The 27,444-nt window shown below is 37.6% G+C and overlaps 3 protein-coding genes across 6 annotated transcripts; 2 read left to right on the top strand and 1 right to left on the bottom strand.

The window, feature by feature from the left end:
• Window positions 1–3,041: 3,041 nt before the first annotated feature.
• LOC121991531 (trigger factor-like) lies at window positions 3,042–16,141 on the bottom strand. Of its 4 annotated transcripts, none has more exons than XM_042545532.1 (10): window positions 15,999–16,141; window positions 15,627–15,739; window positions 14,451–14,508; window positions 8,148–8,191; window positions 7,997–8,087; window positions 7,704–7,812; window positions 6,930–6,943; window positions 6,009–6,110; window positions 5,692–5,802; window positions 3,042–3,349 (listed from the first exon to the last, which is right to left on the bottom strand). In XM_042545532.1, exons 1-10 carry the CDS (start codon window positions 16,041–16,043, stop codon window positions 3,275–3,277), a joined length of 762 nt encoding a protein of 253 aa, XP_042401466.1. In that variant the 5' UTR covers window positions 16,044–16,141; the 3' UTR covers window positions 3,042–3,274. The 4 variants fall into 4 exon arrangements, with proteins under 4 accessions (XP_042401466.1, XP_042401460.1, XP_042401474.1 ...); XM_042545526.1 differs by having other exon boundaries at window positions 3,321–3,419; XM_042545540.1 differs by lacking the exon at window positions 14,451–14,508 and having other exon boundaries at window positions 3,321–3,419; window positions 7,997–8,079.
• A 227-nt stretch (window positions 16,142–16,368) lies between these two features.
• On the top strand, window positions 16,369–19,365 carry LOC121991520 (transcription factor 25-like). The gene is made up of 4 exons (XM_042545517.1): window positions 16,369–16,644; window positions 16,794–17,299; window positions 17,792–18,688; window positions 18,965–19,365. The coding sequence occupies exons 1-4, from the start codon at window positions 16,459–16,461 to the stop codon at window positions 19,245–19,247; spliced, it is 1,872 nt and encodes a 623-aa protein (XP_042401451.1). The 5' UTR covers window positions 16,369–16,458; the 3' UTR covers window positions 19,248–19,365.
• Window positions 19,366–20,845: 1,480 nt separating this feature from the next.
• LOC121991512 lies at window positions 20,846–21,987 on the top strand. Its single transcript, XM_042545507.1, has 2 exons — window positions 20,846–21,368; window positions 21,571–21,987. Exons 1-2 carry the CDS (start codon window positions 20,861–20,863, stop codon window positions 21,648–21,650), a joined length of 588 nt encoding a protein of 195 aa, XP_042401441.1. The 5' UTR covers window positions 20,846–20,860; the 3' UTR covers window positions 21,651–21,987.
• Window positions 21,988–27,444: the final 5,457 nt, after the last annotated feature.

The raw sequence follows: 27,444 nt of genomic DNA, 5'->3' as shown, positions 1-27,444 counted from the left end.
GTGATTTTTATTTTAATCAAAACTGTGCCAGAATTAAGAGATCTCATTTCTACTCTAGATTTAAATTATTTCCATAAATATGAACTTATATTAGACAGAACTTACATGAATAATGAAATGATCGATTCAAACACTAGAAGTACTCAATTTGAAACTTAATGATAACTAAATTACAAAACTAAAATGTTCTAGCAATAAACACTTCCATTTCATAAATTGGATGATAGTTAGTTCAAGGAACGAAATGCAATTTAATGTTTAGCTGCTGGTGAAAATTGTCTCACAAAGCCTTCCTAGCTGAACATGTAGGGAAGAGGTCTCACAGCCATGAAGGCATCAACTACCTGCAACACACACAAGTCGATCAGCTCGTAAATATAACAATTAAAGGAGAGAAAAAAAACACACTAAGTTTATGCTTTAACATTAGCTTGCTCAAACAAAATGGAATTGTTCTTGTTCCTATATTTAAAAAGAAACTAATTGCACCTAAGTTTATATGGAAATTCTAAAACTGCTGGATATTAAGGGGAAATAAATTTTGGGTTTCTGTTCATTGATTTGTTTATGTCTGGGTAACACATTCATAAATATTAGTTCTGAAGATCCACTTAGATGACATAGATCCCATTCCTAGAATTAGAAATGGAGTCAAATTCTGCATCCAAACATCTAAATTGAGTCATTAAAATAATAAACCATTCATATTCCGTTGCAACCTACCAAATGAGGCCAGGGTCTAATCTTAATGTAGAGTATCCTTTGATCAAGGAAACTAAATATGAAAACAATTCCTCACCTCATCAGTGACCAATGCCCGAGCCTTGCAATGCCTCTCTACCATTTCAGACAGAACCTCTATGAGACACTTTTTTACTTCACCAGTTAACATTCGCCAAGCTCCATACTCCTGACATAAAATCATGAAATGTGTTCTTCAGTGAAATAAAAGAAATACTTGTCCCCGAGCGAGGCATATAAGATCACAATCATTTCCTCATCCCATGCATGCTAATCTTGCACAGGCACAAATAACGCGATGGATGGCAAATGGCAAACTTAACGACGTGAACATATGTTGAGTTTTAATTCAAACTATTCCTTTTGTTTTTTGGTACTGCATAAGTGTATGCATTTAGTCCCACATTACTAAGCTAAGAAGGTTGGAAAACTTTATATATATGGAGTCATTCCATTCTTGCTTAACAAAGTTAAGGGGACTTACATGAATGCGCGGCCGAGCCCAAATCAGGTGTTTTCGGGAGGTTCAAGCCGGAAATCCATAAATCGGGCGCGACGCACACGATCATCGCGCGCAAGGGGGTTGCAAATCCTCAGCTCGTGGGCCTCACGCTTGCAGGCGGTCTGGTTGGAGGAGAATTTTGCCGGAGAGCCTCTGCACCGTGGGCGGCACGCCGACGCTTCAACCGGAGATAACATTTTCTCAATCTCTCTTTTTATTTACTTGTTTACTGCATGCTTGTTGTTTTTGGTGCAATTATATTACTGAGTTGCTGCTCTCGTTCAAACAACTTTATACAACAACATAATCATGGCAAGCACGAGTAATTCATATTTTTGTAAAGAAAGCAGGGTTCAGGGTAAGATCTCAAGAAGAGCCTTCTTTATGTGATCAAGTGTGGCAGCATCTTCAAGAAAGAAACTCAGGTACTTGACAGGAATATCAAGTACCTGAATCATCTCACACGGATTATTTCCTGCTGAAACAGAGTTGATATCGTTTAAGGGAAACATCAGAACATCTAACTAGTGACATACTCTATTAGATCATAAATGAAGGGAGATGAGACATCTTCCTGCGAAACCTACTTGGTGAACATGAAGGGAACCAAATGCAACGCCTCGGAAGAGGGACCTCTCCCAGCAGCTGGAAAGGAAAGGACGCAGTTTTGGGACAAACACAATATCTCCTGTTAAGAGTTTACTCTCCTATTTTGGCTTATTTTGCTGCACAGAGTTTGCCTATACCCTTAAGGTGGATGGGAAGCGTGATGTTTATAGCTTCAGAGTTGTTCTTCAGGAACTAGTTATTAGAAAAAAACTTGTTGTGCAGTTCAAAGTTGGAGTGGACATTGTGCAATGGGTTAAGAATATGTGTAGAGTATTTTATTTGTTTGTAACTATGGATGATGTGGCTAATTTGTTGGATCTTACAATCTTACGATACATTGACACAAATTGTTGGATCTTGCTAAATTCAGTTCGGATGATGTCGCTAAATTTTCAAAAAAAAATCTTTTTATTATTGATAGAGCAAGGCCAAGGAAGGTTGTTATGTGCTCATTTAAATAGGATGATTCATCAGCACAAGTTTAGCAACTACAAAACTAAAATATCTCTACTGTCTTATGATAGATTTTAAAAGTCACACAATAGATCATATTGCACACTACAATCCATCACATGAGCCCACTACAATGTCACACTAACCACGTTGCATGCATTCTACAGACATGCAATCCATTTATGACACTCACAAGTCCACATTTGGACTTGCTTTCTCTCACACTCACAAGTTCGAGCTTGGACTTGTATTCACACTTACATCCATTACATAACATCTCACATACATAGCAATCTCAGTGGTGTTTACAAGCCAATGGTGTTTACAAACCGATCGCAGACGATGGATAGCATTTCCAGCAATTACACATGCTACCATCAATTACAAAAACACGATCAGGGATTTAGAATTATGGGCAGAAATAAGTGAACACATGCTATACAAGTCATGACATTTTGTTACATGAAACATTGCATAAAGTTCATAATCCAGAAACATGATTAACTTTTCGTAACTTAAAAGTTTTGTAAGTTTGTATATGATACACCAATGAGACATGAATACATCTATCTAAAATTAAATATAAAATTTAGCGACAAAGTATATATGTATATATGAGATAAAAAATACTAATGATACAAGACTAATATCCATCCATAAGCAAAAAAAAAAAAAAACAAATGTCGACATCATCCATAATTACATTTCTTTATGACGTTACAACACTAGCACTACTTAACCAAACCAACTAACAAACAAAACAAGTATACAACCAAAAGAATTAAGTTCGCTATCACGAATATCGTGATCATAGACGATACATTCCAATTTCCCATATTATGTCTAGAATAAACAATGTGTTCACTTCGTACCCTTGACTCCACTTTTGGCAACATTCTAAAATATATATCACTAGTGTCTTCATTTATTCCAGTATCATACCTCACTCACTTTAACAATCCATGCTGCTTACATCCATAATATAGTCTTCCTAGGTTCTTGATAGATCTGGAGACTAGCACTAATGCTCTCAGTCCGCAGTCCCTGCATCGTACAATTTCAAATTTGATATGGTCGATATTGCTGTTACTTGATGATGACATTCAATAGCAACCTAAAAAGTAAAATTCGACAAAATTAAACTAAACAATAGCAGTTTGCATAAGTAATGAAAAATCACACAATTTTATGACTAATTTGACAAACTTCACTTAAAGTAGCTTCCACTTGCATTAAAATACCTAAATTTTATGACACGTCATATTTTCCAAACAAAAAAAAGCTAAATAATGTATAGTACTGTATGCCAAAAACTTGATTTACCATCTATTCATAAAATGTGTAACAATATGCTACATTAAAGCTACTTAGGAGAACCCATCATAGTCCCAAATAAGATAATAGTGTTTAGAATGAGATAAAAATCAAATTACATGTTTTAAGTGTAGAAAAAATGAGCACTACAAAATTAGATGTCCTACAACAAGGAGAAAATAAAATTAGATGTCCTACAACAAGGAGAAAACTCTAATATCGTTTGATGAAGGAGGCACCATCCACATCCGAATTATTAATGACCAACGAGCACACAATGTGCTTCTTTTATAAAATTAAATATCAGATGACAAGCAAACTACTAAAGGGATGATATGCAAATATTCAAAGTAGCTACAACTTGTATTAAAATATCTAAATTTTATGACACACCATATTTTCCAAACAAAAAAAAAAGTTAAATAATGTATAGTATTATATGCCAAAAACTTGATTTACCGTCTATTCATAAAATGTATAACAATATGCTACATTAAAGCTAATTAGGAGAATCCCATCATAGTTTCAAATTAGATAACAGTGTTTAGAATGAGATAAAAATCAAATTGCATGTTTTAAGTGTAGAAAAAATGAGCACTACAAAATTAGATGTCCTACAACAAGAAGAAAACTCTAATACCATTTGATGAAGGAGGTACCATCCACATCCGAATTATTAATGGCCAACGAGCACACAATGTGCCTCTTTTATAAAATTAAATACAAGAAGACAAGCAAACTATTAAACGAATGATCTGCAAATATTTATTTTATATAGTTTTTTATAAAATTAGGGAATGCAGTAGCAATCCAACAATAGCATATTCAAAAATTCCACAACAAACTATCTAAACAGAAGTATTATAAACCATACCACAAATATATAGATCAAAATTGGGGACTGCAAGTTCCATTTTCTTATGTTTTATTTTCACCCAAATCAAACTACAAAAACATATAGATCTTGGCGGGAGAAGGGGAGAGAGAGGGAGGAAGAAAAGTAGCAAGCTGGATGAAGATGAAGCTATCGACAACCGTCGAGTTCGGGAGATGAAGCTGATGGTTGTCGTGGAGTTCGGGAGATGAAGTTGATGACAGTCGTCGAATTCGGGAGGGGACGGAGATGACTGTCGTCGAGTTCGAGAGGGGACGGAGATGGTGTCGACGACGGATCCAGTGGGGTTCGGCTAGAGTTTGGGTTAAGGCACAGAGAAGGCTTTTCGAGGAGAAGAAGGTTTCGGCGAGTGGTTTCGACAACTTGAAAGCACGTGTTTTGCACGCTATATTTTTATCATTTCTGACTGGGACACGAGGACAAACATAGTTACGGGACAGAGGATTCGAACTGAACGAGGCCAACACCGACGCCAAACGTCTACGTGTTCAATGGGACAGACTCTGCACCCGAGTGTTTGAGAAAAAAAATATAAGGATAAATGGGATGGTCATGAATAAATTTGACTAAAGAACCCTCAATTCAATATATATATAATTAATTCAATAAATAAATTTAAACACCTCATTAAATTAAATAAATAAAAATAAACTTAAATAGATATAAATCGAACTTATTAATATTTGTAAATAATATTCATAAACAATATTCATAAATAAATATTAAATAAATAAAAATTATTAAAATAAATAAATAAATTTAAATTATCAAATTTAATAAACAATCAAATAAATAAAAAATTTTAATAATCAAACAAACTTTCTTTAAAATTCAATGAACTTAAATCAAGCTTAAATTAAAAAATAAATAAATCTAAGCCAAAATAATTGTAATCGAGCTTAAATTAATAAAAAAAATCTAAGCCAAAATTAAACAATTATTTGATTTAATTCATTTTAAGCTCAACTTGACTCAGATTAACTTATTAAATAAATTTGAACATCTCAAAACTTAACGGTCATGTCCCAGATTGAAGCATCAAGATTTTGCTGGACAAGAATATATTGAAAATAGAGGGAGTGTAAGATCATATTGCATTGTGTTTTATAAAAGAAAAAAACAATTACTTGAGCAGGATTCGAGTGAAAATAAGTTAAATTTTGGCTGTTTTTGTTACTTGAAACTGTAAAGTTGCATCAAATCCAAAGTCGTCTCCTGGTTGGAATTTTGATTCAAGCTCCTCGAAGCTTTGTTCAACTCTCAGATCTTTTGTGACTTTCAAACTTTTCTGCAACAAAAGCAGAAGAAGAAAAAAATCATAAAGCCGTAGACCAAAAATACTTTTCATGCATTAACTAACGAACTTTGTTCTACAAAACTAGACTAGATGAGGATTGAGGAGATTCGACAAGGAACCAAAAACCAACCCTATCTGCACACAAAAATGGTCATCTGTCTCCCAGGAAATAAGTAAATATCAAGCTGAGAGTATACCTTTTCAACAAATTCAGCAACAGTTGTGTTGATCAATTTCTTGATAGACTGTTTGTAAACTTTTGAAGGGCCGATGATGTGCAAGAGAACATCTTTTGGTATCTACAATGAAACAATAGAAGTTAAATTGAAACATATATCATCAGAAAATACACAATGGTATGAGAGAAGTAGCAGTATCTTAAGAATTTGAGAAGTTTTCTCTAAGAAAACATTCATCAGTTTAAATATTTCAAATAGGCTTTTCAGATGAACTTTAAAAGATCAACTGTAGCAGCACATCAAATCCTTGTTATCTTCCCCATGTCAAGGGATTGATCCCAATGCAGACCAAAAACAAATATTTGTTGTATGAGACTACTGTTTCAGAGTATGATCAATACAGATTTTCTTCGTTCCAAGTTTGAAATACCACGGGGGAATATCTGTCATTTGATTTATTTCATTTTATTCTATGACCAGAAAACTTAAATTCTTGACATCTATAACACTGAACACTATGGCAATGTTGAATTTACCAGGAGTGGCTAATTTAGAAGCCCACTAAGAACATAAAATGAGTTGGCATCATAAGCCATTGATAGCGAAGGCGAAATTGCTTGGGAATTTTCTTAATCAACAGTCAAATTTCAGGCATATAATTGCATTTTTTGCACAAGCAGGATTGTTTACCACTATATGAATATGTTTACTTTGATTTTACTCGTGAATGAGTAAATGATAGGTTTTCACATTTGAAGAATTGCAAACCAATCTAATTGAAATGTGAAAACCAAAGCCACCAGGGAATGACGTGAAAACCATACCAAAAATGCAAAAGACATCCTATATACAGAAGAGAAGCCATTAATTTTTTCATCTCAGATTACTCCAATAGAATCTTGCATCAACGAAAAAGATAAAAAGTTATAACTAACTTACATCAGGAGTCTTCCCTAATAGTTTGAAGCATTTTCCCCAGGAGCAATGAACAATGAGAACCAAAAGGAATACAAGTCAGTGATGTTGTTCAAGAAAACTTGATCATTAGGCAAAAAGCAATTGAAATAAAGCATAAGACAAAAGGATGTGTGTACTAAGATTAAAAGGAAAAGAAGTTTTTATTCTATCTCGCATTTTCATTCTTGAATCAGTAGGTAAGAAAGGAAAAAGTATGACTAGGCATTTTGTATTGAATATATTATTATCCAATAGTTAAATGAACTTCTAGTCACAATACTTAAAAAGGGATTATTGCAATGAAGAGATAGATGCATCTAAATGTGATATAATATAGATGTGGTGTTAATGAAAGAAGAGAGTAATATGTGAAGTCCATGAAGGTTGGAGGTTATTCTGACTATACTAAACAAGTAAAAATATCCAAGGTAAGACTGCCACAGTCATTATGACCCAACAATCCTCATAGATTCAATGATCAACAAGGTGGGTAAATGCATATTAAACTTGCCAGTAGAGGCAAAACGGCCAAAGAGAAAGATTTTTGTAATAACTATGTTATGATCGCCAATTTAATAAATAAATAAAATTCATTAACTAGAGTACAATGAAGAGGAAAAAAGAGAAACATGCACCAGTGCAGAATTAATAAGTGCAGAAAATGATTTCTATTGATAAAAAGTGATTCAAGATTAGAGAATCACTCAAATATTGATATAAAATGAATGATTAAAAAGTTTGTAATGGAATATTAACCTCCTTTCACTCTCCGAAAACCAGGAATTGGTTGTGCAGCAGCAACTAACTTTGAGAAGGCATTATCAAAATTCGCCTGAGTTCTAGCACCAGATGCATCAACTCTGATCTGCTTCCAAAGTCACATCATATTATTCTGAGTTTGTACGCTCCAACAATTAGCTCAGCCATGATAGGCATATTAACAGTTAAATATGGCACTCAAATAATTTGGAAACAATATAAATCCATAAAAGAAAGCAATTTCACCAAAAAAAACGTGCACGTAGGAAATAAAAGAACATGAACTTAACCTTTATCTCTCGGTCACCCATGTTTGTAGTTGTAACAGTGAAATCCTCAAATGTAGCCAATGATTCACCAATATTACCTAAATCTGCATTCCTATTTTATAACAGATGTCACAACAAATTGTATAGTAGGTAAGGAACAGTAGATTAACACCTGAGGATATTGCTAGTATTGCATTGGGAATTCTGCAACCAATCCTGCACAAATAATGTTTAACCGAAAACACAAATTAACGAATATAAAACTAGGGCTTCTTCATAAAATGGCACAATGCAGAAGCATTAAGCAAGGATGACACATGAAAGCAAGAGGTAGTTTTTTTTTCAGACGTTGCAGCTGGAATAGGAAGGTTTTCAAAAAAATTTGGAAGTGATACCAGCATAAAATACCATGTTTATGTGTGTCTGTTGCGCAAGAGGGGGGCAACACCTCTCAACCTCTAATGCGGAAGAAGAGGAAGAGAGAAAGAGATCGCGCGGAACAACAAGACAAAGACGCACAAGAAAGAGCAAACACGAGAAAGAAGAAGAAGAATTACCATGGTTCGGCGGCGTACCTACTCCACAAAAACAGTCAAAACTTTATAAGTATTCTGTCTACACAAAAGAATCACATTCAATGATTCTCATGACACAATAGGTTTACAATGATCCCTATAAATAGTGTCAAAACCCATACTCGGAAAAACCGTAACAAAATTATGTTATGAAAAACCATAACAAATTCTGTTACAAAAAAAACTTAACAGATTTTTCTTTCATAATGTTCATTCAGATATGAGTCACCTGTCAATAATCTCCACCTTGACACCTTCCAAGAACACGAGTATCTGGGCAAAACTCCACCTAGATCTCTGAGTCTGGGCTTCCTTCCTCTAGTAATCTCTAAAGAGATCAAGTTCAAGTAATGCTTGAACTTCTTTGTGGTCACTTGCTTTGTCAACATGTCTGCAGCATTGTCTGCAGTGTGTTACGAAACCGCAAGTGCACGGCTACGTCGTCATTAATAAAAATATAGATCCGGGATTGGAAATACTCAAAGACTCACACCTCAAATTAGCTAAACTAACGAATTCTTAAAGAAGTATCTTGCATAAAAGTGAAATGTAGAAACAAGTAAAGTAAACTGAAGATAAAGAGTAAAGAAAGTCTTGATAAGCGAAATGTTCTAGGCGTTTCGGTTTCAATGTAATGGGACTATCATCAATTCTTAATGCGCTTAGCTTCGCCCATTCCCCATCATCAATTCTCATACATGTAGGAAGTCTAACCAATGTACCAACTCTAATCCGCGGCTAGGAGTCAGAGTGTTGTCCCTATTGTCATCCTATGCTTATAAATGGAAATAGTAATCTAAGAAGTCCAGTTAAGAGGGAATCCCTGTCACTAGGACCCCCGATCATACATTCCTAAATCACACAAATCACCTATGAGCACGGGATTAGGGAAAACCTATTAAGCACAGTTAAATCTCCCTTGTGGGAGAATTGCCCTCTTCATCTAGATCTATCACTAGATGTCCAGTTAAGAGGAAATCCTCGTCACTAGGACCTCCCAGTCATACAATCTAGAAATCAATCCAAACTAAGTGAACAATCCACACACATCCATTAAATCTAACATAAAAAATAAGCACAAATCCACACATGCACATTAGATTTAACAAGAATAAGAATAAAAACATCCTCTCAGCAGGACGTTGGCGTAATCCAAGAGTTTTGCATCAAATCCTCATCACACATAATCCCTAATCCCTAGAACAGGAAATCTACTCCATAACAAGAAGGGAATTGAATCCGAATACAAAGAAACCAAGCCTCAACATTCAAATAAAGAAAAGAAGAGAAGAAGAGACTTAGCGAATGTCGATGAGTGATCTTCAGAACAATCCTTGCCAATAGAGATATAGAGAGCTAGATTTTGACCTTGGATCGTCGATTCGAAACCTCCGATACACCATATCTGAGCTTTGGATCGTCTTCCCCAAGAGGGGAAAACTTCCTCTCTTGAAATGGGGGAGAATCCCCCATTTATAGGCTAGCACCGCCCCTACCACGAGCCGTGCGATGACCATGCCTCTTGGGCACAGCTAGAGCTTGTTGGCCAATGGAAGTTGGCACACGGCCGTGTGAGGTCCAGTGAAGTTGATCTCTGGAAGTAAGGCACGACCGTGCCAATTAGCATGACCATAGTCAAGTTGAGCTCTGGAATCGCCACACGACCGTGTGAATCCACACAGCATGAGTGGGATTAGCTGATGAATGTCCCACATGGTCGTGCCCCTAGGCACGACCATGTTCTTATTGCTCTTGGGTGAAGTAGCACGGTTGTGACAAGAGGCACAACACTACTCTACTCCTTTCGCCACAATCTACTCCTTAGCGCGTTTTCGCTTCGATTTCGCCCCAAAAGTGTTCCTATCATAACAAATTACATGAAAGCATATCTTCGAACCAAAAGAGTAATAATGCTGAAATAATGATGAAAGGAAGTGCAAATGCATAGAACTAACTTAAGATAAAATCGTAAATGTGTGATAAAGTATGCATAAATGCATATATAAACTACACGCATCATAGTGTAAACTTTCTCAAGTTAAATTTCTCCTAAAGCAATCAGCTCTATGATCTTGTGAAACCTCACATCAATGTGTCTGGTTCTCGCATGATACACCTAATTCTTCACTAAATAGATAACACTTTGACTATCACATAACAACTTGACTCTACCTTGCTGAATGTCAAGTTCGCTAACCAACCTTGTAAGCCATAAAACTTCATTCGTTGCTTCAGTTGCTATCATGTTCTCCGATTCTGTAGTGGACAATGCAACAATAGTTTGAATCATAAACTTCCACCTGCCACAGTGAACACGTATCATGTAATAGATCTGCCATCTAAATCTCCTACATAGTCTGTATCTACGTACCCAGCAACTAAACGATCTTCCGATTGTCTACTGGACATTATATCATAATCAGTTGTATTTCTCAAGTATCTGAAATCCACTATCCTAATGTGGTCGACCAGGATTTGAGAGAAACTTGCTCAACATGCTAAATGCTTGCGCCAAATCTGGTCTTGTCAACTGCACTGGTATAAGGAATCTTTGACATCTCTTGAATCTTCTCATTCGTCTTTGGGTACTGTGTACTGGATAACTTAAAGTGATGCGCCAAAGGTGTGTTCATTGACTTTGCATTCTTTATATTTAACCTATCCAGCACCTTCTCCACATAGCTACGTTGAGACAATCAAAATCTCCCTACAGCTCTATCCTGTGAATCTTCACCCTAAGAATCTTCTTGACCTCTTCCAAATCTTTCATGTTAAATTCCTTGCTCAGTAGCCTCTTCAATTTGTCGATGCTCTTTCATCTTCTTTGTAACAATGAGCATGTCATCCACGTATAGTAGTAAGAAAACTAGTAATTCATCTTCAAGACTCTTTATATATATGCAGCAATCATACTCACATCTCCTATATCCGTTTTGAATCATGTATGAATTAAACGTTTATATCATTGCCTAGGAGATTGTTTCAATCCAAGTGATTTCTTCACCTTGCAAACGAAGCAAACGAACCGCTCTTGTCCAGGCTAACTAAAATTGTGATATAAAAATTTTCTCGTCCAAATTACCATGAAAAATATCGTCTTCACATCCATTTGCTCCTACTGTAAATCGTGATGTGTCACCAAAGCCAACACCACTCTAATTGACGTATGTCTTACTATGGGAGAAAAAATTTCTCCATAGTCAATTCCCTTTCTCCGTGAATACTCCTTTACTAGTAACCGAGCCTTGAATTTCACTTCTTCTCCCTCTGACATTGCTTCTTTCTTCTTGAATACCTACTTACACCTTATAACTCGCTTTCCTTCAGGAAGTTCCACTAGATCCCACGTTTGGTTTTTATCCGATGACTCCATCTCCTCCGCCATAGCACTCATCCACTTATCTTTCTCAGAGCTGTGTACCACCTCATAAAAAGATATAGGATCTCCGCTACTTGTGATAAGCACATAAGATACCGAGTCTTCAAATCTGTATCTGGTGGGCGGATTTACAACTCGTCTTGTTCTGCCACCACCAGCTATAGTGCGATGCTCCATGTGCTCTAAGCTAGAATCATCGGAGTCATGAGTCTCTAACTCCACCTGCATAACATCTTTCTCCATGTTGCTATGTGGTGTTTCCTTTTCTTCTTTCTGAGTATGTTGCAGCATAACCTTCTCATCAAACACCACATCTCTACTGATCGCTACCTTGTTTGCCTTAGGATCTCAAAGCTTGAAGTCTTTAACTTCTTTTTAATACCCTAGAAAAATGCACTGTTTTAACTTCGCATCCAACTTTGATATTTCCTCACTAGATATATGCATACAAACTAGACATCCAAAAATTCGAAGATGAGAGTAATCTACTGAATTCCCTGTTCATAATTCCTCTGCTACTTTATCTTCCAGTACTGTCCTTGGTGATTTATTAATGAGATAGCATGTCACGTTTACCGCTTCCGCCTATAAATTCTTTGGTAGCCCTGCATTTAACCTGAGACATCTTGCATTCTCATTGATATGTTCAACCTTTCTGCCACACCATTCTGCTAAGGTGTCCTGCGAACCGATAAGTGCCTCATTATCCCATGTTGCTCACAAAATTCCTGAAACTTTAAATCCGTGTACTCATTGTCCGACCTAAGGCATTTGATCTTCCTTCTAGTCTGCTTCTCCACTTCAGTTTTCCACATATTAAACTTTGCAAAAGTTTCTTACTTGTAACGCATAAAATATACCTAGACCTTTCGTGAGTAATCATTAATAAAACTCACAAAATACAAGTGTCTTCCACGTGATTCTACACTGGCTAGTCCTCATAGATCCATATGTACACCGTCTTGAATTGCACTTTGCTCTGTTTTCCAAGAATACAGATTTTGTAGAATTCAACCTTGCACGACTTGACACACTTTAATAAATCTCTCTTATGAAGTTCTAGCATCCCATGTTCACCCATATGAGCCGCATATGCACAAGACAGTACTGTCTGATTCAGACTCCATCGAGATGACTCCACCTACAAATGTAGTCCCTATCAACTTATAGATGTTCCGTGCTAACTTTTGTCATTTCATTACCGAGCTCCTTTTCTAACTTTTATCACCCGCTTGCTGATTTGTAACCACAACCAATGTCATCTAGTGTGTCTAATGAAATCAAGTTCTTCTTAGCTCTGGTCTCTATCTGATATCACATAGGTTTTGATCACACCATCAAACATCTTGATTCTAACGTTCCCTATGCCGATAACTCTGCATGACGCATCGTTTCCCATCAACACTAAACCAGAATCCACTACCAGATGTTAAACCAATCCTTATTTGGAATCATGTGATATGAACATGCAAAGTCTAAGATCCATGCATCCATCAGTTGCTCTGAACTCGATGATAGCATATCTCCATCACCGTCTTCTTCAACCATGTTTGCACACTTTGCCGAACTACCTTTGTTCTCTGCAACATGTTTCTTTGTCTGAACAATATCTCTTTATATGACTTTTGCCTCCACACTTATAACAAGTGATCACCTTCTTTCTTCTTGATGTAGAACAAGCCTTGTTATCGCTGCCCAATCCATACCAAGTTTTGCTCCTACCACGCTCTTGGTTGCTATTCACCACAAGTCCTCCTTGAGAAACTTCATTGCTTGTTTTCTTCCTTTGATGAAAAATAGCAATGCACCTTTGATCTCCTCCAATTTAAGAGTTTCTTTACTCCACATCAAAGTAGTAACCAAATTCTTGTACGTAGGAGATGAAGGTAGAGAATTCAGCAACATCAACGCCTTATCTTCATCTTTGATCTTCACATCAACTCACTTCAAATCGCTCACAATTTGGTTAAATACGTTGATGTGCTAGCTCATATCGATTCCCTCTGTCATCTTCAGCCTGAATAATTTCTGCTTAAGATACAATTTATTTGTCAATGACTTTGACATGTATCAACTTTCTAGCTTTTGCCAAACTGTCACTAGTGACTCCTCATCCATGACATAGTACATCACATCATCAGTAAGATAAAGTCTGACAGTTGTCACTGCCTTTGCCTGAAGTTCTTTTCAATTCGATCTCTCTATACTTTCCGATTTCTTTTCTCCTAGCGTCTTCACCATGCCTTGTTGCACCAACAAGTCCTTGATCCTTCTCTGCCATAATCCGATGTTCCCGGTTCCGTCAAATGCCAACATATCAAACTTCGCAGAAGACGTCCCTAACATGTTGAAGAAATCTGTAGCTCTAATACCAATTGTTGCGCAAGAGGGAGGCAACACCTCTCAACCTCTGACGCGGAAAAAGAGGAAGAGAGAAAAAGATCGCGCAGAGCAACAAGACAAAGACACACAAGAAAAAGCAAACACGAGGAAGAATAAGAAGAGAAAGAAGAAGAGTTACCATGGTTCGACGACATGCCTGCTCCACAAAAACAGCCGAAGCTTTAATAGAATTCTCTCTATACAAGATAATCACACATTCAATGATTCAATGATTCTCATGATACAATAAGTTTACAATGATCCCTATAAATAGTGTCTAAACCCAGATCTAGAAAAACTATAACAGAATTCTATAACAAAAAATCGTAACAAAATTCTATTACTAAAAACCGTAACAGATTTTTCTTTCATGATGTCCCTTGCACTGACCTTCATTCAGATATGAACCATATCTTATATGAGCATGGTGTTGACTCAACCAAGTCTAAATTTTGGTTTGAAAATAATGGCCAGGGATCTACTCAGCATGTCAATGGAAATGGGGCGCATAACAGGCTGCCTCAGCTAACATAAGCCAATGACTAGGGAATCAACAAGTGTCCGGGTTAGCATGTGCCATTTTAAACCTATAAATATCAACACTCATAGATAGAGAGAGTTTACACTATTGGACTAGAGAACAACCACCAAAATGTTATACTCTTCTTTTCTTCCACCAAAACTTGTTATTGAAATATGGAAAGAAGGAAACCCCAAGCAGCTTGACCAATCTCATCCAGAAATTCTATTACCTTTAAGCCTGAAATTAAAGTAAATTCAAGTTTCCTTTGACTTGAATTTCATTATAAATCTGTGTCAAGTGGGTCTCCTTCATTGTTGTTGTGATTTGACCATGACATGAACTTATAGAAAGATGGATATAGCATTTTTAGACATCAGAAACCAGGTAGGGTAACAGGTGCGGAGAGAAGGGAGAGATGAAGAAGAATAAGGGGGAGTGAAATGTTGTCTTCGATAAACTAAGTTCATTCTTAAAGAGTCAAGCCCAAGAATCTCGCATAATGGAAAATTTTTGAAGAAATTGGCGTGAAAGATTTGAGTATATATCTACTAGCAATCAGGCTATTATCTTGCTTCCAGCTATTGTTTAAGATACTTGTAGATGCAACCAACGAAACAAACAATCTGAAAACATGTAATAAAATCATTCATCCTAACATAAAAAAAGAGACCGACAGCACCCTAAAACCAAGCATGCAGATCAGGGACACAAATAAAATAAAAACAAAAAAGATAAAAAGTAAAATCTAAAATGAAAAAAAAGCCAAACAAGTAATTCACAGACTGCATATACCTTCTAAAATTTTCTGAAGAAACACGTTTCAGACTAACCGAAGCACATATTCTGGTTCTCGGTGAAGTCAGTAATCTAGAACAGAAAAACTTTCTCTGCTTTTGAAGAATCGCCTACAGAAACAAATTAACAGCCACAAACTGATATTAAACACCAAGCAAGTATATTTCGAGGACACAACTGCTTTGAGTACAGATCGTTAACAAGCACTTAAACAGACAAAAAAAAAAAAAAGCATTAGCACGCGTACAATTTCTTCATTCTCATCTGGCAAATGAAGGACGCCAGCAGAAGTATATAGAATGTGTAGAGGAGAAATGGATGCAGCAAACAAGAAGATAAAAGAGGTGCTATTTCGAAAGCGTTCGCCACCTGAGGATTGTGCCCGATGAAGAGGGTTTGAACAGCTGACTCCATTTCGAGCTTTTCTTCTTCCTCCGCCGGAAACCAAAGCCCAAACCCTATCAGCTATCGCTCTTGTGGAGTTCCGCTGGAGTCGTTTAAGGGCGCAACGTGGCGGGGTGCCTTAGTTTTTTTTCTGGTTATTTATAATTTGTTAAAATGAAATAAATGTGATGACGGAGATCGAACCCTGTGACCTTAATTTTTAAACATTATACATTTAAAAGTAAAAAAATTATCAGGACCTAAGTGAAAAATTGGAAAACTTTATTACAAGCTTTTCTCTATTTTCTTAAAGCTCCTCCGAAATTCAAATATTCAACTTTGTTTCCTTTCCAAGTCCTAATTAGCCGAGAAAAGGAGCCGGTGTTTTACTGGATCGCAGAATCAATTGGATTCGCCGATTTGGGGCGAAGAGGGTGGCGCCGCCATGTCGGGTCGCTTGCTGAGGCGAGTCCTGAAGGAGCGGGATGAGAAGACGCTTGCCTTCCCCGATCCTTACACCGAAGCCAGCACCGTTGACGATGAGGATGAGGATGAGGATGGGGATGAGCAATCCAATTCCACGGCTGCGACAGGCAGACTCACAAATCCCTTTGATCTCCTCGACGGCGAGGTTGGCGGTCGCTAACCTCTAATTCTAGGGCATTCTCCTTCTGTGTTTTTTTGTTTGATTGCCACTGTAACTTATCTTCTTTGTGAAGTTTTAATTGATACTATTTTCTCTACCGAAATTCAGCAAAGTTAATGAAATTTTATCTTCAGGAGGATGATCAACTTCAAGACCAGTCGCATGATACTGTAAAAGAACCTACAGCCAGGAAACCTGCTGGGACTGTTCTGTCTTCTAATCAGAAATCAAAGAAAAAGAAGAAAAAGAGCAAACAGAGCTCAAAAGCAGAAGAGTCGATTGACTCCATTCTAGAAGAGCTTTCAATCAATACAAAAGCATCTGGCAATAATAGTTTGCGTGAAAATGCCAATGAAGTTCACTATAGTGGCAAGAAGAATGGTGTACCTTCGATCTTAGTGGTTGATCCAAAATTTCTAAAAGCTGAGAATGAACTGCGAAAAATATTTGGTTCTAAAGTGGTCAACTCTTTTGAGAACCAACGCAGTGTTGGCAGTTCAAGACAAGTACATGGTGCAAGACGTGCCAGCTATAATTTCAGGAAGACATTTCTTGCTACTCCATTAGGACATTGGCCTCGATGGGATAATTCCTTGACTATGGAGCTCCTAGAGACGAAGGATGGGGTGCAATATTTTAGGTACTCTTTTGTTATCCACCACTTAGATAGCTACTGAATTGTGCCTTCATAGTTCATGGATTTTCATTTGTCCTTGTTAGGTTTTTCAGTTAAATTATTATGAAGATTTGGAGATTCCAATATTAGATTCGCAAAATTGTTTCATGTATTATCTTATTTTTATTTATTTTAGATCATTGCATATAAAAAACATTAGGGACTTGCAGTGCATATATCCGTTTCTACGCATGTCAATGAATACATCATTTAGGTAGGCATCCTATGTCCTTGAGAATCAGAAACTTAGTGTCATATTTATTTGAATTCATTCAATACATATACAAAAACTTATAGGGTTATTTTCCCTATGTAGTTCCCTCCCCTTAGGTTGGTACATATACAATTGAGCTATGATTTATTTACAATTTGGCCATCAATACATACCTAGAACTTTTATATGGAACTGTGTGAATTGTTTAGATTACACCTTCCTAAGATGTTTTTATGATTCAGGTACGTGCACTCCCCATCTTATAAATTTGCACAAGAAGCATTTGAAATGGCAAAAGCTGCAAATGACATAAATGCAATCGGCGCTGTCTTGGCACACAATGCCTATCATATAGATGCTCTATTAACCTTTGCTGAGTTGTTCAAGTATTCTGGAGAACATCAAACATCTTCTGAGACAATTGAAAAGTGCTTATATGCATTAGAGTGTGCTTGGCATCCACTCTTTACTCCCCTGCAGGGTAATTGCCACTTGAAATATAACCATGATACAAACAAACCATTATTTTTAACCCTTTTCAGCCACATGAGGAACATGGACAGACGTGGATGTCATCGGTCAGCTTTGGAGGTTTGCAAACTTCTACTTTCACTAGATTCTGATGACCCGAAGGGAGCACTATTTTGTATTGATTACTTCTCTATTAGAGCACAAGAGTACCGATGGTTGGAACAGTTTGTTGAGGAGTATAGATGTGATAACTCATTGTGGTTGTTCCCTAATTTCTCATATTCTCTGGCTGTAGCTCGTCTCCATCTTGAGCATGAGGACGACGCTAGTGGTGATAAAGCCACATCTACCGATCTTATGAAACAGGCCTTGATGCTTCATCCTTTGGTGCTCCAGAAACTAGTAGCCAAGGCACCTATGAAGGAGGCGGTATGGACCCAAATACTGAAACACCCCTTTTTTGGTTCAGCAGAAGCAGGAAGCCCCTCACTTGAGCACCTGATCAATATCTATGTTGAAAGGAGTTATATTTTGTGGAGGTTCCCGGAACTGCAAAAACTATTGAAGGATGCAGCTTTTCAAGTGATTGAATCACTTAAAGAAAATAATAGTGAAGCCAGGGACTGGGATTGTGTAAGGAAGGAAGCTTTCTCCTCTGAAAAGAATGAGTAAGTTGTGTAATTTTTTACTTTTCTCTTCAATAGCTGCAAATTTCATAATAGAGATAGTCGAGTTTCTAGATATGAATTTAGAAAGCTCAATTTTTTGTAGTATGGCATGACAAATGAATCTCATTCTTAGTTAAGCAACTTAAAAACTAGACTTGGTATTTTGACCACGTATGAGTATGCCTCGAGAATACATGGACGAAATTTCGACATTAATCCCAGATTTTGCATTTGCAGTGTACTTTTTTCTAAGTGTCTATTTGACTTTCTCATCAGGTATTCACATCTAATGGTATCCGATTTCTCTGATGTGATTCCGACAATCCCCCCTGAAGAAATACGAGACTTCATGGTTGGCCCTCCACAGTTGCATGAGATACAAGATGCTGAAAGAGAGGCTATCCCCGTGCGTGTCCGTGCTGCTCCTCGTGAGATCATTGGCCGCAATGCTGCAATCGTCTTCCTCGAGTCGCTATTACCTTGGGCTGACTACGGAGTCGACAGAAACAGAGAACCACATGACCATGACCAAAATGACCATGGCCAAGATCAACAGTAGATCAGTTTGGTGGCCAGTGATCTACTCTTCCTTTTGCTTTGTTTTGCATCCTGAAAGGAGTTTTCCCCCTTTTTCTAAGCTTCAAATGCTTTCATTTTATATACCTGCCTTTTACTTTTGCTTGCATGCATCTTGTGTGTCTCGATCATGTCCTTGATTTGGTAAGATAGTGTTGGAAACGCAAGCTCCTCTATATATTTTTTAATCACTCGAAATGAATTTTAGTTTTGATCAATTTGCTCACGAAAAGAAACAACGTAGCATTAAAATCCTTGTGAAATTATGTCAAAGATAAGAAATGATCCTACAGAATAATATCTACAACTATGACAACCAAATAATAATAACTTAATTCATTAATTATCAAAAAAGGGTGCTTTCATATCTCATAATTATAATCATCACATGCCTCTTAATTAACAATAAGCAAAAAACTAAATGTACAAGTGGCATTTTTTTAAAACATAAATATGTTTTTAATTAATATAATTTAAGTGCTCGTGTAAGTTGACATGTAACTATCAATCTAGAACCGAGATTTATTCCATTGAATTATTCAAAGAATTTATCAATAATTTATGGCATATATGTGTGCCAATGTATGACTTAAACTCCAAGAAATAAAGTTATGTGTTCCCACCTGTAAAATAATAATTTTTTTTACATGTCATCATTGACTCAGGAATAATACTATATTGTTCGGCATCTTGCTGCTTCAATGCCAATTGACTATCTCTCATTATTAGTCAACTCATGGGGGCTGTCACGCCGCGTGTGCAAGCGCCACATCACACGTGGAAAATGCCGAAAATATTGAACTTGTTGTGGGTCCGAATTTCACTATTCTTCACGTTATCCTCCTACTTACCACGTCAGCGAAACCGCCAGTCACGCGGCAGGCTCGCGGTCCAGGCTCGTCGACGCCACCGCAGGGCTCCACGCGGCCGCAAGATGCCGACGTGACCCACACGCCACGCGTCTGAATTCTTCTGGCGCAAATGAGTTACTGACCCGACACGCGACACGGGTGCCAAAGTTTAGTACGTCGTTAGGCAATTCATCTACGGTTGCGGCACCCGCACGGCTGGCCAATGGAATGAGAGGGTAGAAGGGAAAGTGAAATAAACAATTGATCATCTTAATTTTTGTGGTCTAAATGACAGCTCATGCCATCTGTCATCTTCCTGTAGGCATAACATCAGACAAATTATCATTTTGCTTCTCAAATTTTATTAATTTAAAAGATTGAGGATAGACAAACGGAAACCTTTCAGCGTACGATAAAATAGTTAAATGTTAGGGGGCAAACTTAAAATTTAGCTAACAGGTAGGATAGACCCACCGCAACGTTTCCCTTAAAAGGGCCAATGAAGCCCCACGGGCGGGATCAACCGGTTATGACATGGTATTCTTGTAACATGGGTCGGGAGGTCGAAGGTCTGCGGCAGCAATTGCGATAACATCAATATCTGTCCGTGCTAAACACCTTCGACCGCCATGTCATCGCCGGGCCCGTATTCACCGTGATTTACTCCCTCTCATACTCGTGGGGCAGGGGTGAGGGGGCCGCTGGGCGGCGGGACCCGCCTTTGCAACATTAAAAGGGCCAATGAATGGTCGTGGCAGCACAAGAGAGGGACGAGATGGAGATTAGCGAGATGGGAAGCAGCTGCTTTGAAGCGGACTTCTCCGAGGAGAGGCGAGAAGACGAGGAGCCGAAGGTGGTGGCGGTGGAGGAGGAGGAGGTGATCCTGTGGAGAGGAAGATGGGTAGAAGAGTCGTGGCCGCGGAAGAGCGGCGAGGTGATGCTCGAAGGGTACATCGACGCGGAGGACGGTGGAGAGGAGGGAAAGAATGGTGTCGGGAGGACGAAAAGCCTGACGGATGAGGATCTGGAAGATCTCAAAGGTTGCCTTGACCTAGGGTTTGCGTTCAGCTACGAGGTGATTCCAGATCTCTGCAGCACGCTCCCAGCGCTGGAGCTTTGCTACTCGATGAGACAGAGATTCTTGGACGAGAAGCAGAAAGGGTCGCTTGATCGCTCTTCTTCGGGTGAATCAGTCGATCTGTGCCCGACGCCGCCGTCGCCTCCCATCGCCAATTGGAAGATCTCTTGCCCAGGTAAAATGAAATTTGTTTAAAAGAACTTGTTTTTATCGTCGTATAGGGATTTGCTTTTCGTCCGTAGAAAATCGACCAAATTTTTTTTAAAAAAAAAATTGTGCGATTTGTGAATACTAGCTCCTACAGAAAAGTTGTCATCTAACAATTTGAGTCACAATTGTGCATTATCTGATTCATCTTTCGCTTGTGTTGTTTCCAGGAGATGATCCGGATGATGTTAAAGCACGGCTGAAGTATTGGGCCCAGGCTGTGGCTTGCACAATCAGATTGTGCAATTAAATATTGCATTTTGAGTTCTTAGGGTGATTGAAACAATGTCGATTGATTGGTCGATTGGATACTACCTGATGCTATGGTTACGAGAGGAGCGAACTCACCTCGAAAATACACCACAATGAAAACTGAGGCGTCATAGAAGATGACATGAAGCCTAAAAGAATTAAATGCTGAATATTGACGTCCTGATGTCTTGGATCAGACGAACAGCTTATAGTAGTACAGGTTGTTAAAGAGAGGATATTTGTTTGTTTGTTTGTTTTGTATGGAAGGTTAGATTGTCAATAATGACTGATGTAACAAGAAATGGAAATAATACTAGAAGTTGATATTGGATATATGAATACAGATGAAGTGAAAGAGGTACGGAGTGGAGTTTCGTTATGAATGAGATTTTAGTCCTATATTGAAAGTTTCAAAGTAAATTGATTAATTTATATTGATTCATATGTTTTGATAATGTGAACAAATATATGAGGAGAGACTCTTTCCGCTTGAATCATGTTATTTTGTGTGTAAGCATGACTTGCATGTGCAAATGTAGAATCAAAATGGTCGAGTGAAATAGCTCGTCGAGTAATGAAGCATAGTCAGAAGTGGGACGAATCTGTTTCAAGGAAATTGTGTTCATCGCAGGTCTCGGTTCACTTAGTGTGCATGCCCAGTCAAGTTCTACGCTTCACCTTGCCCGGTCGATTCGCTCGGTCAAAGGCTCACTCGCCTGGTTGCTTCATTCGCCTAGCCAGCCTCTACACCCGGCTAGTCTCAAGCTCAACTTTGACCCGGATAGTCACAATCGTTCGGCCGCCATTTCGCTCGTTCGGTCACCCTGCTACACTACCCGATCGTCCACTTGGCTGCTTCGCTTACCCGATCGCAATTTCGCTCGGTCTATTTGCTCGCTCGATCGCTTGCATCACTTGCTCGGCCTCCAGCTCGCTCGCTCAACCTTTCTGCCCGACAACCTCCAACTCGCTCGACCACTGGGTCTCTCTGCTCGCCCAGCCGCTTGCTCTGCCTTTTTGCTCAGAGGACCTACAGCTCGCTCACCAGCTAGCTCGCTCGCCCGACAACTCTGCCCGGTCGGCCTGACTGCTCGGTCAACCTAACTCTCCAGACGCTCAGCTTGCTCGGTCGCTCTATCAGGTCAGACTCTCCATTTGCTCGACCACACTATCTTGTCGACACTCGGTCTCGATCGCTCGGACTCGGCCGCTCAAACTTTGCTACGCGAACACTTTGCTTGCTCAACCACTCCGCGGACAGTAATTGGAAAAAACTAACCCCTGCTGGTAGCCTGAGATTATCGGCTCAAGTCATCTCGACAGATAAGTTAAATTTAATTTCGTGTGATTTAAATTCGACAAAGTCCCAAATATCTTTGGCAGATTGTTTTGTCTAACAATCTTGAAATAGACTTGATTCTGTTAAGATAGCCACGTAATAGAATGTTGAGGTGCAATAGACTCAACACATGAAGGCCCCTTCGCCTCGATTGGAATTATGTCAATCAATGACAGGGAAAAGTCAGAGAAGTTTAGTCGATTGAACTTCAAGAAGTGGCAACACAAGATGCTCTTCTACTTGACCACATTCAATCCGGTTTGGTTCTTGACCGAAGACCCTCCCAAGCATACTGATGCGCAGACCATTAGGGCAGTGGAGGCATAGACTCATTCTGAGTTCCTTTGCCGAAACTACATCCTGTCTTGCCAACTGTATAAAGAGAACGACTAAAAAATTATGGAAGTCCCTAGACAAGGAGTACAAGACGGAGGATGCAGGGGCCAAGAAGTTCATTGTGGGCCGATTCCTGGTCTGTAAGATAATTGACTCCAAGATGGTGATCAACCAAGTCCAGGAGCTTCAGGTGATCTTTCACTATATCCACTCAGAAGAGATGGTTCTGAGTGAAACCTTCTAGGTAGCTGCTATCATTGAGAAGTTACCTCCTGGTTGGAAGAACTTCAAGAACTACCTGAAGCACAAGCGGAAGAAGATGAATGTGGAAGAACTTATTGTTAGACTTCACATCGAAGAAGACAACAAGAGTTCAGAGAGAAAGTTGTTCTCTCATGCTACTATGAAAGTCAACGTGGTCGAGCACGGTCAAAACTCAAAACAGAAGAACCCCAAGCCTTTCAAGATAGGACCCAAATGAGGCATTAGTAAGAAGAAGTTCTTTGAGAAGTGTTTCAACTGTGACCGAGTAGGTCACAAATATTCAGAATGCAAAAAGTCGAAGAAAAACACAGGAGACCAACTTAAATGAGGGGCCAGAAATGGACGATCTCTGCATAGTAGTCTTAGAATTGAACCTGGTCGGTTCGAACCCGCGGCAATGGTGGATCGATACTGGAGTCACCAGACATGTGTGCTGCAACAACGAGATGCTCCACAACTTCGAAGAAGTCACTCGAGACAAGTAGTTCATGGGGAACTTAGTAACCTTGACACTCGGACGCTCGATCTCGGCCGGTCAGACTCAGTCGCTCAGACTTTGCTGCGTACACTCTGCTCGCTCAGCCACTCCACGGATAATAATTGGTAAAAACCAATCTCTATTGATAGCTTGAAGTTATCAGCTCATATCATCTCGATAGATAAATTTAATTTAATTTCATATAATTTAAATTTTACAAAATCCCAAATATCTCCGCCAAATCATTTTATCTAACAATTGATTCTGTTAAAGCGTTCGTTCATCCATTTTGTAGAAATGATACTGATGGATTGGATAACTGGTGACTTGACTTCTGGATGAGGTGACCTTGCAATTTGTCATTTCTATATCTGTCTTGCTACTTCACCATGTAAAATTGTGAAAAGCAGTGGCTTGTTTGGCTATCCTATCAGAATGGGGCTTGGTCAATTTCCAGCATAACTCAGAGCCCCATTAATTCTCCAGGTATTTATCAATCACATTGATTACAGGAAGCATGTGGCTTTTAGTATGCCAAAATATATCCATTAATGGCTTTGATGTCCTTGTTCTCTTTTGTGAAGCTGGTTACTGAATAGTCAAAATGCTAATCTAGTGCATGGACTTCATTGTTCATATGCTATTTATTGCAGATAGCTGTATGCATCTTTGTTTTCTTTTATCACACAAGATGGATGACTTCAACGTGTGTATAGTAGTGCAATGAGCTAAGACAAGTAGGATTGTTTGAGAACTTTATTTTGATATATTCCATTGTCTGTGTTTAATAGGATCTCCTTGATGTGGAGATTCATTGAGTGACTAGGCCATTCAATCCAATGTGCTTGCACTCTCATCATGTATGCATTTGCTAACTTGAGAATACTTGTAATGATTATTATGGAGCTTACTAGCTGATCAGATTTGTACTCAAAAGAGAGTTTTTGGTTCCTTAAGAGCTTATTAAGCGAGATTTGCTTATATCTATAGATCTTCAGCATTGTTGCAAGAAGAGTTGACAGCAGTCGGATTGATTTCCCTTCCAAAAACATCACAAAATGGAACAAATTTCCCAACAAAACAGCTTTGAATTTCTTCTGAAAATTCCCTTGTGTCATATACAGCTAATAATTAGGTGGGGCGCTTTGTATATATCCTTTTTGATCTTGATACTCTCCTGGTTTCTGACGACTTCTTTTCTTTATTTTTCCTTTTCATTATCTTGTTCATGTTTTTGGAACAAGTTCCATCAGGCTGGCCAACAGTTGGATGCACTATTGTGTAGGACTGTAAATGAATTAAGTGTTCGTGAATAAATTTAGTGTTCGATTTGATAAGAGCTTATTTATGTTCGTTCAATATATACAAGATTAATTAAATAAACAAACTTGAACAACTCGTTAAGCTAAATAAACAAGCTTGAACACATATTGTTCAGCTTGTTAATATTCGTGAGCAACATTTGTAAACAATGTTCATGAACAACATTCATGAACAGTATTCACGAATCATATTCATTAATAATACTTTTTTCAATATGTTAAATAAACAATAAAATAAATTTAAATTATCAAGCTCAATAAATCAATCAAACAACTAAAGTTTCAAACAATCAAACAAGCTTGAATTGAGAGATCAATAACATCTAAATGAATCAAGCTTGAACCAAACTCAAGCCAAGCTTGAAATGAAGTTCGATAATATCTAAACGAACCAAACTCAAGCCAAGCTTCAAACAAATTCAAATTTATAAAAAATAAACCAAACCAAACTTGAACATTCATTTTAAAAGGTTGGTTCATTTTAAGCTCGGCTTGGCTCGATTATATTATCAAATAAGTTTAAACACCCCAAAACTCAATTCAACTCGACTTATTTACAACCCTACTATTATGCTTCAAAATAAATTTTTAATAGATAATAACAAATAATAACAGAGAGACTTCGCGCAACAATAAATGTATTATCGTGTGACTTGATGGTTAAATTTTAGTAGTGTAACAAGTCTCTTACAATGCAAGAGACCTTACATCTTGCATTGGTGCACATTTTATAAATATTTTACTGCTTATTTCTTTTATAAAATTGAAAATCACAAAAGTTGCCGAACCTAAATTTATTTATTTATTTACCTATATTATTTGAGATCGGATTGAGATTCTTGAGAATTATTTGTCCTTTTCTCCAAATCATTATATATAAAAATAAAAAAAGGATCATGGAATCACTGCACTGCACTAAAGTATGAGCAAACTTTTTTTTCATCAAAAATAAAAAAAAATGAAGGAGGGCCCCTAAATATTCATATCTCTTTCCCAATATTCTCTCCCATGAGCAACCTTTAATATGCATATCCTAATTAAGTGGAAAATGCAAATTTTCATTTCACTCTAAAAACAATCATCTTTTCAAAGTTTTACCTGGAACTTTCAAATAATTAAAATATTTTTAGATTTTTAAGACATTTATCCTTTCTTTACTTGGTAAAAGAAGATATAAATTCAAATGGTATTATAAAAAAAGAGATAATTGTAAATGCAAAGTGAACATTTTAAATTATAAATATCGAGTCTTGCATAAAGTTGTACAAATAGAATAATAATTAATTATAAATATCAAGTTCTTGAATCTTGTTAACAATATTAACTAAGTAATTTTAGAGTAGGGGGTCACTCCTAGGGCTTTAGCCTTTGTCAACAATTAAAACTCTACATTATAAAAGGAAAAAAAAAGTAGGTTGATGTTTTTCATATTGTAAGGAACTTGCATATTAAATCTTTCTCTTGAAAAATTATGGCCCAAGTTAATTTAAGAGTAAATTTATTTTCTAATCTTGAAAGAAACTTGCAAAGAAAGGAAAGATGAGATTTTATGTAAATTAAATAGATGGAGTGTGATTTAATAAAACGACCAAATAACTTTGATGTGTAAAGGAAACTATAAAACTTATTTAGATGAACCAGAAATAAAATAAAATAAATAAAAATAATAAAATAAACACATGATTATCCACTTTGCATTATTATATTCCTTTTATCCTTTCTATCTTTTAAATTAATTAATTAAGATTATTATTTTCATTTATAAACTAAGACCATCTCATTTATTATGTACACAAATTTTTCTAAATGTTATTATTATTATTATTATTATTATTATTGATCATGACCGAAAGTCGGGGAGATAGATATTGGGGATGTGATGTTCTTGCTGGCCTCCGGTGGACTTCGCTCCCGCCTGCAACACAAGCAGCGTTAGTGACGAGCCAAGGAAGGAGTCCCGACGATGACCCTCCGACGCTCAAGTCAGTCTCTGGTGAAGCAAAGAGAACTGTAGTGCAACAGTAAACATCGTGAGAAAAGCATACCTCCGCTG

The sequence above is a fragment of the Zingiber officinale genome, chromosome 1B (genome assembly GCF_018446385.1).
Source record: "Zingiber officinale cultivar Zhangliang chromosome 1B, Zo_v1.1, whole genome shotgun sequence".
Lineage (NCBI taxonomy): Eukaryota > Viridiplantae > Streptophyta > Magnoliopsida > Zingiberales > Zingiberaceae > Zingiber > Zingiber officinale.
The sequence above is the reverse complement of the archived record's forward strand: the minus strand, read 5'-3'. Positions and strand labels throughout refer to the sequence as shown.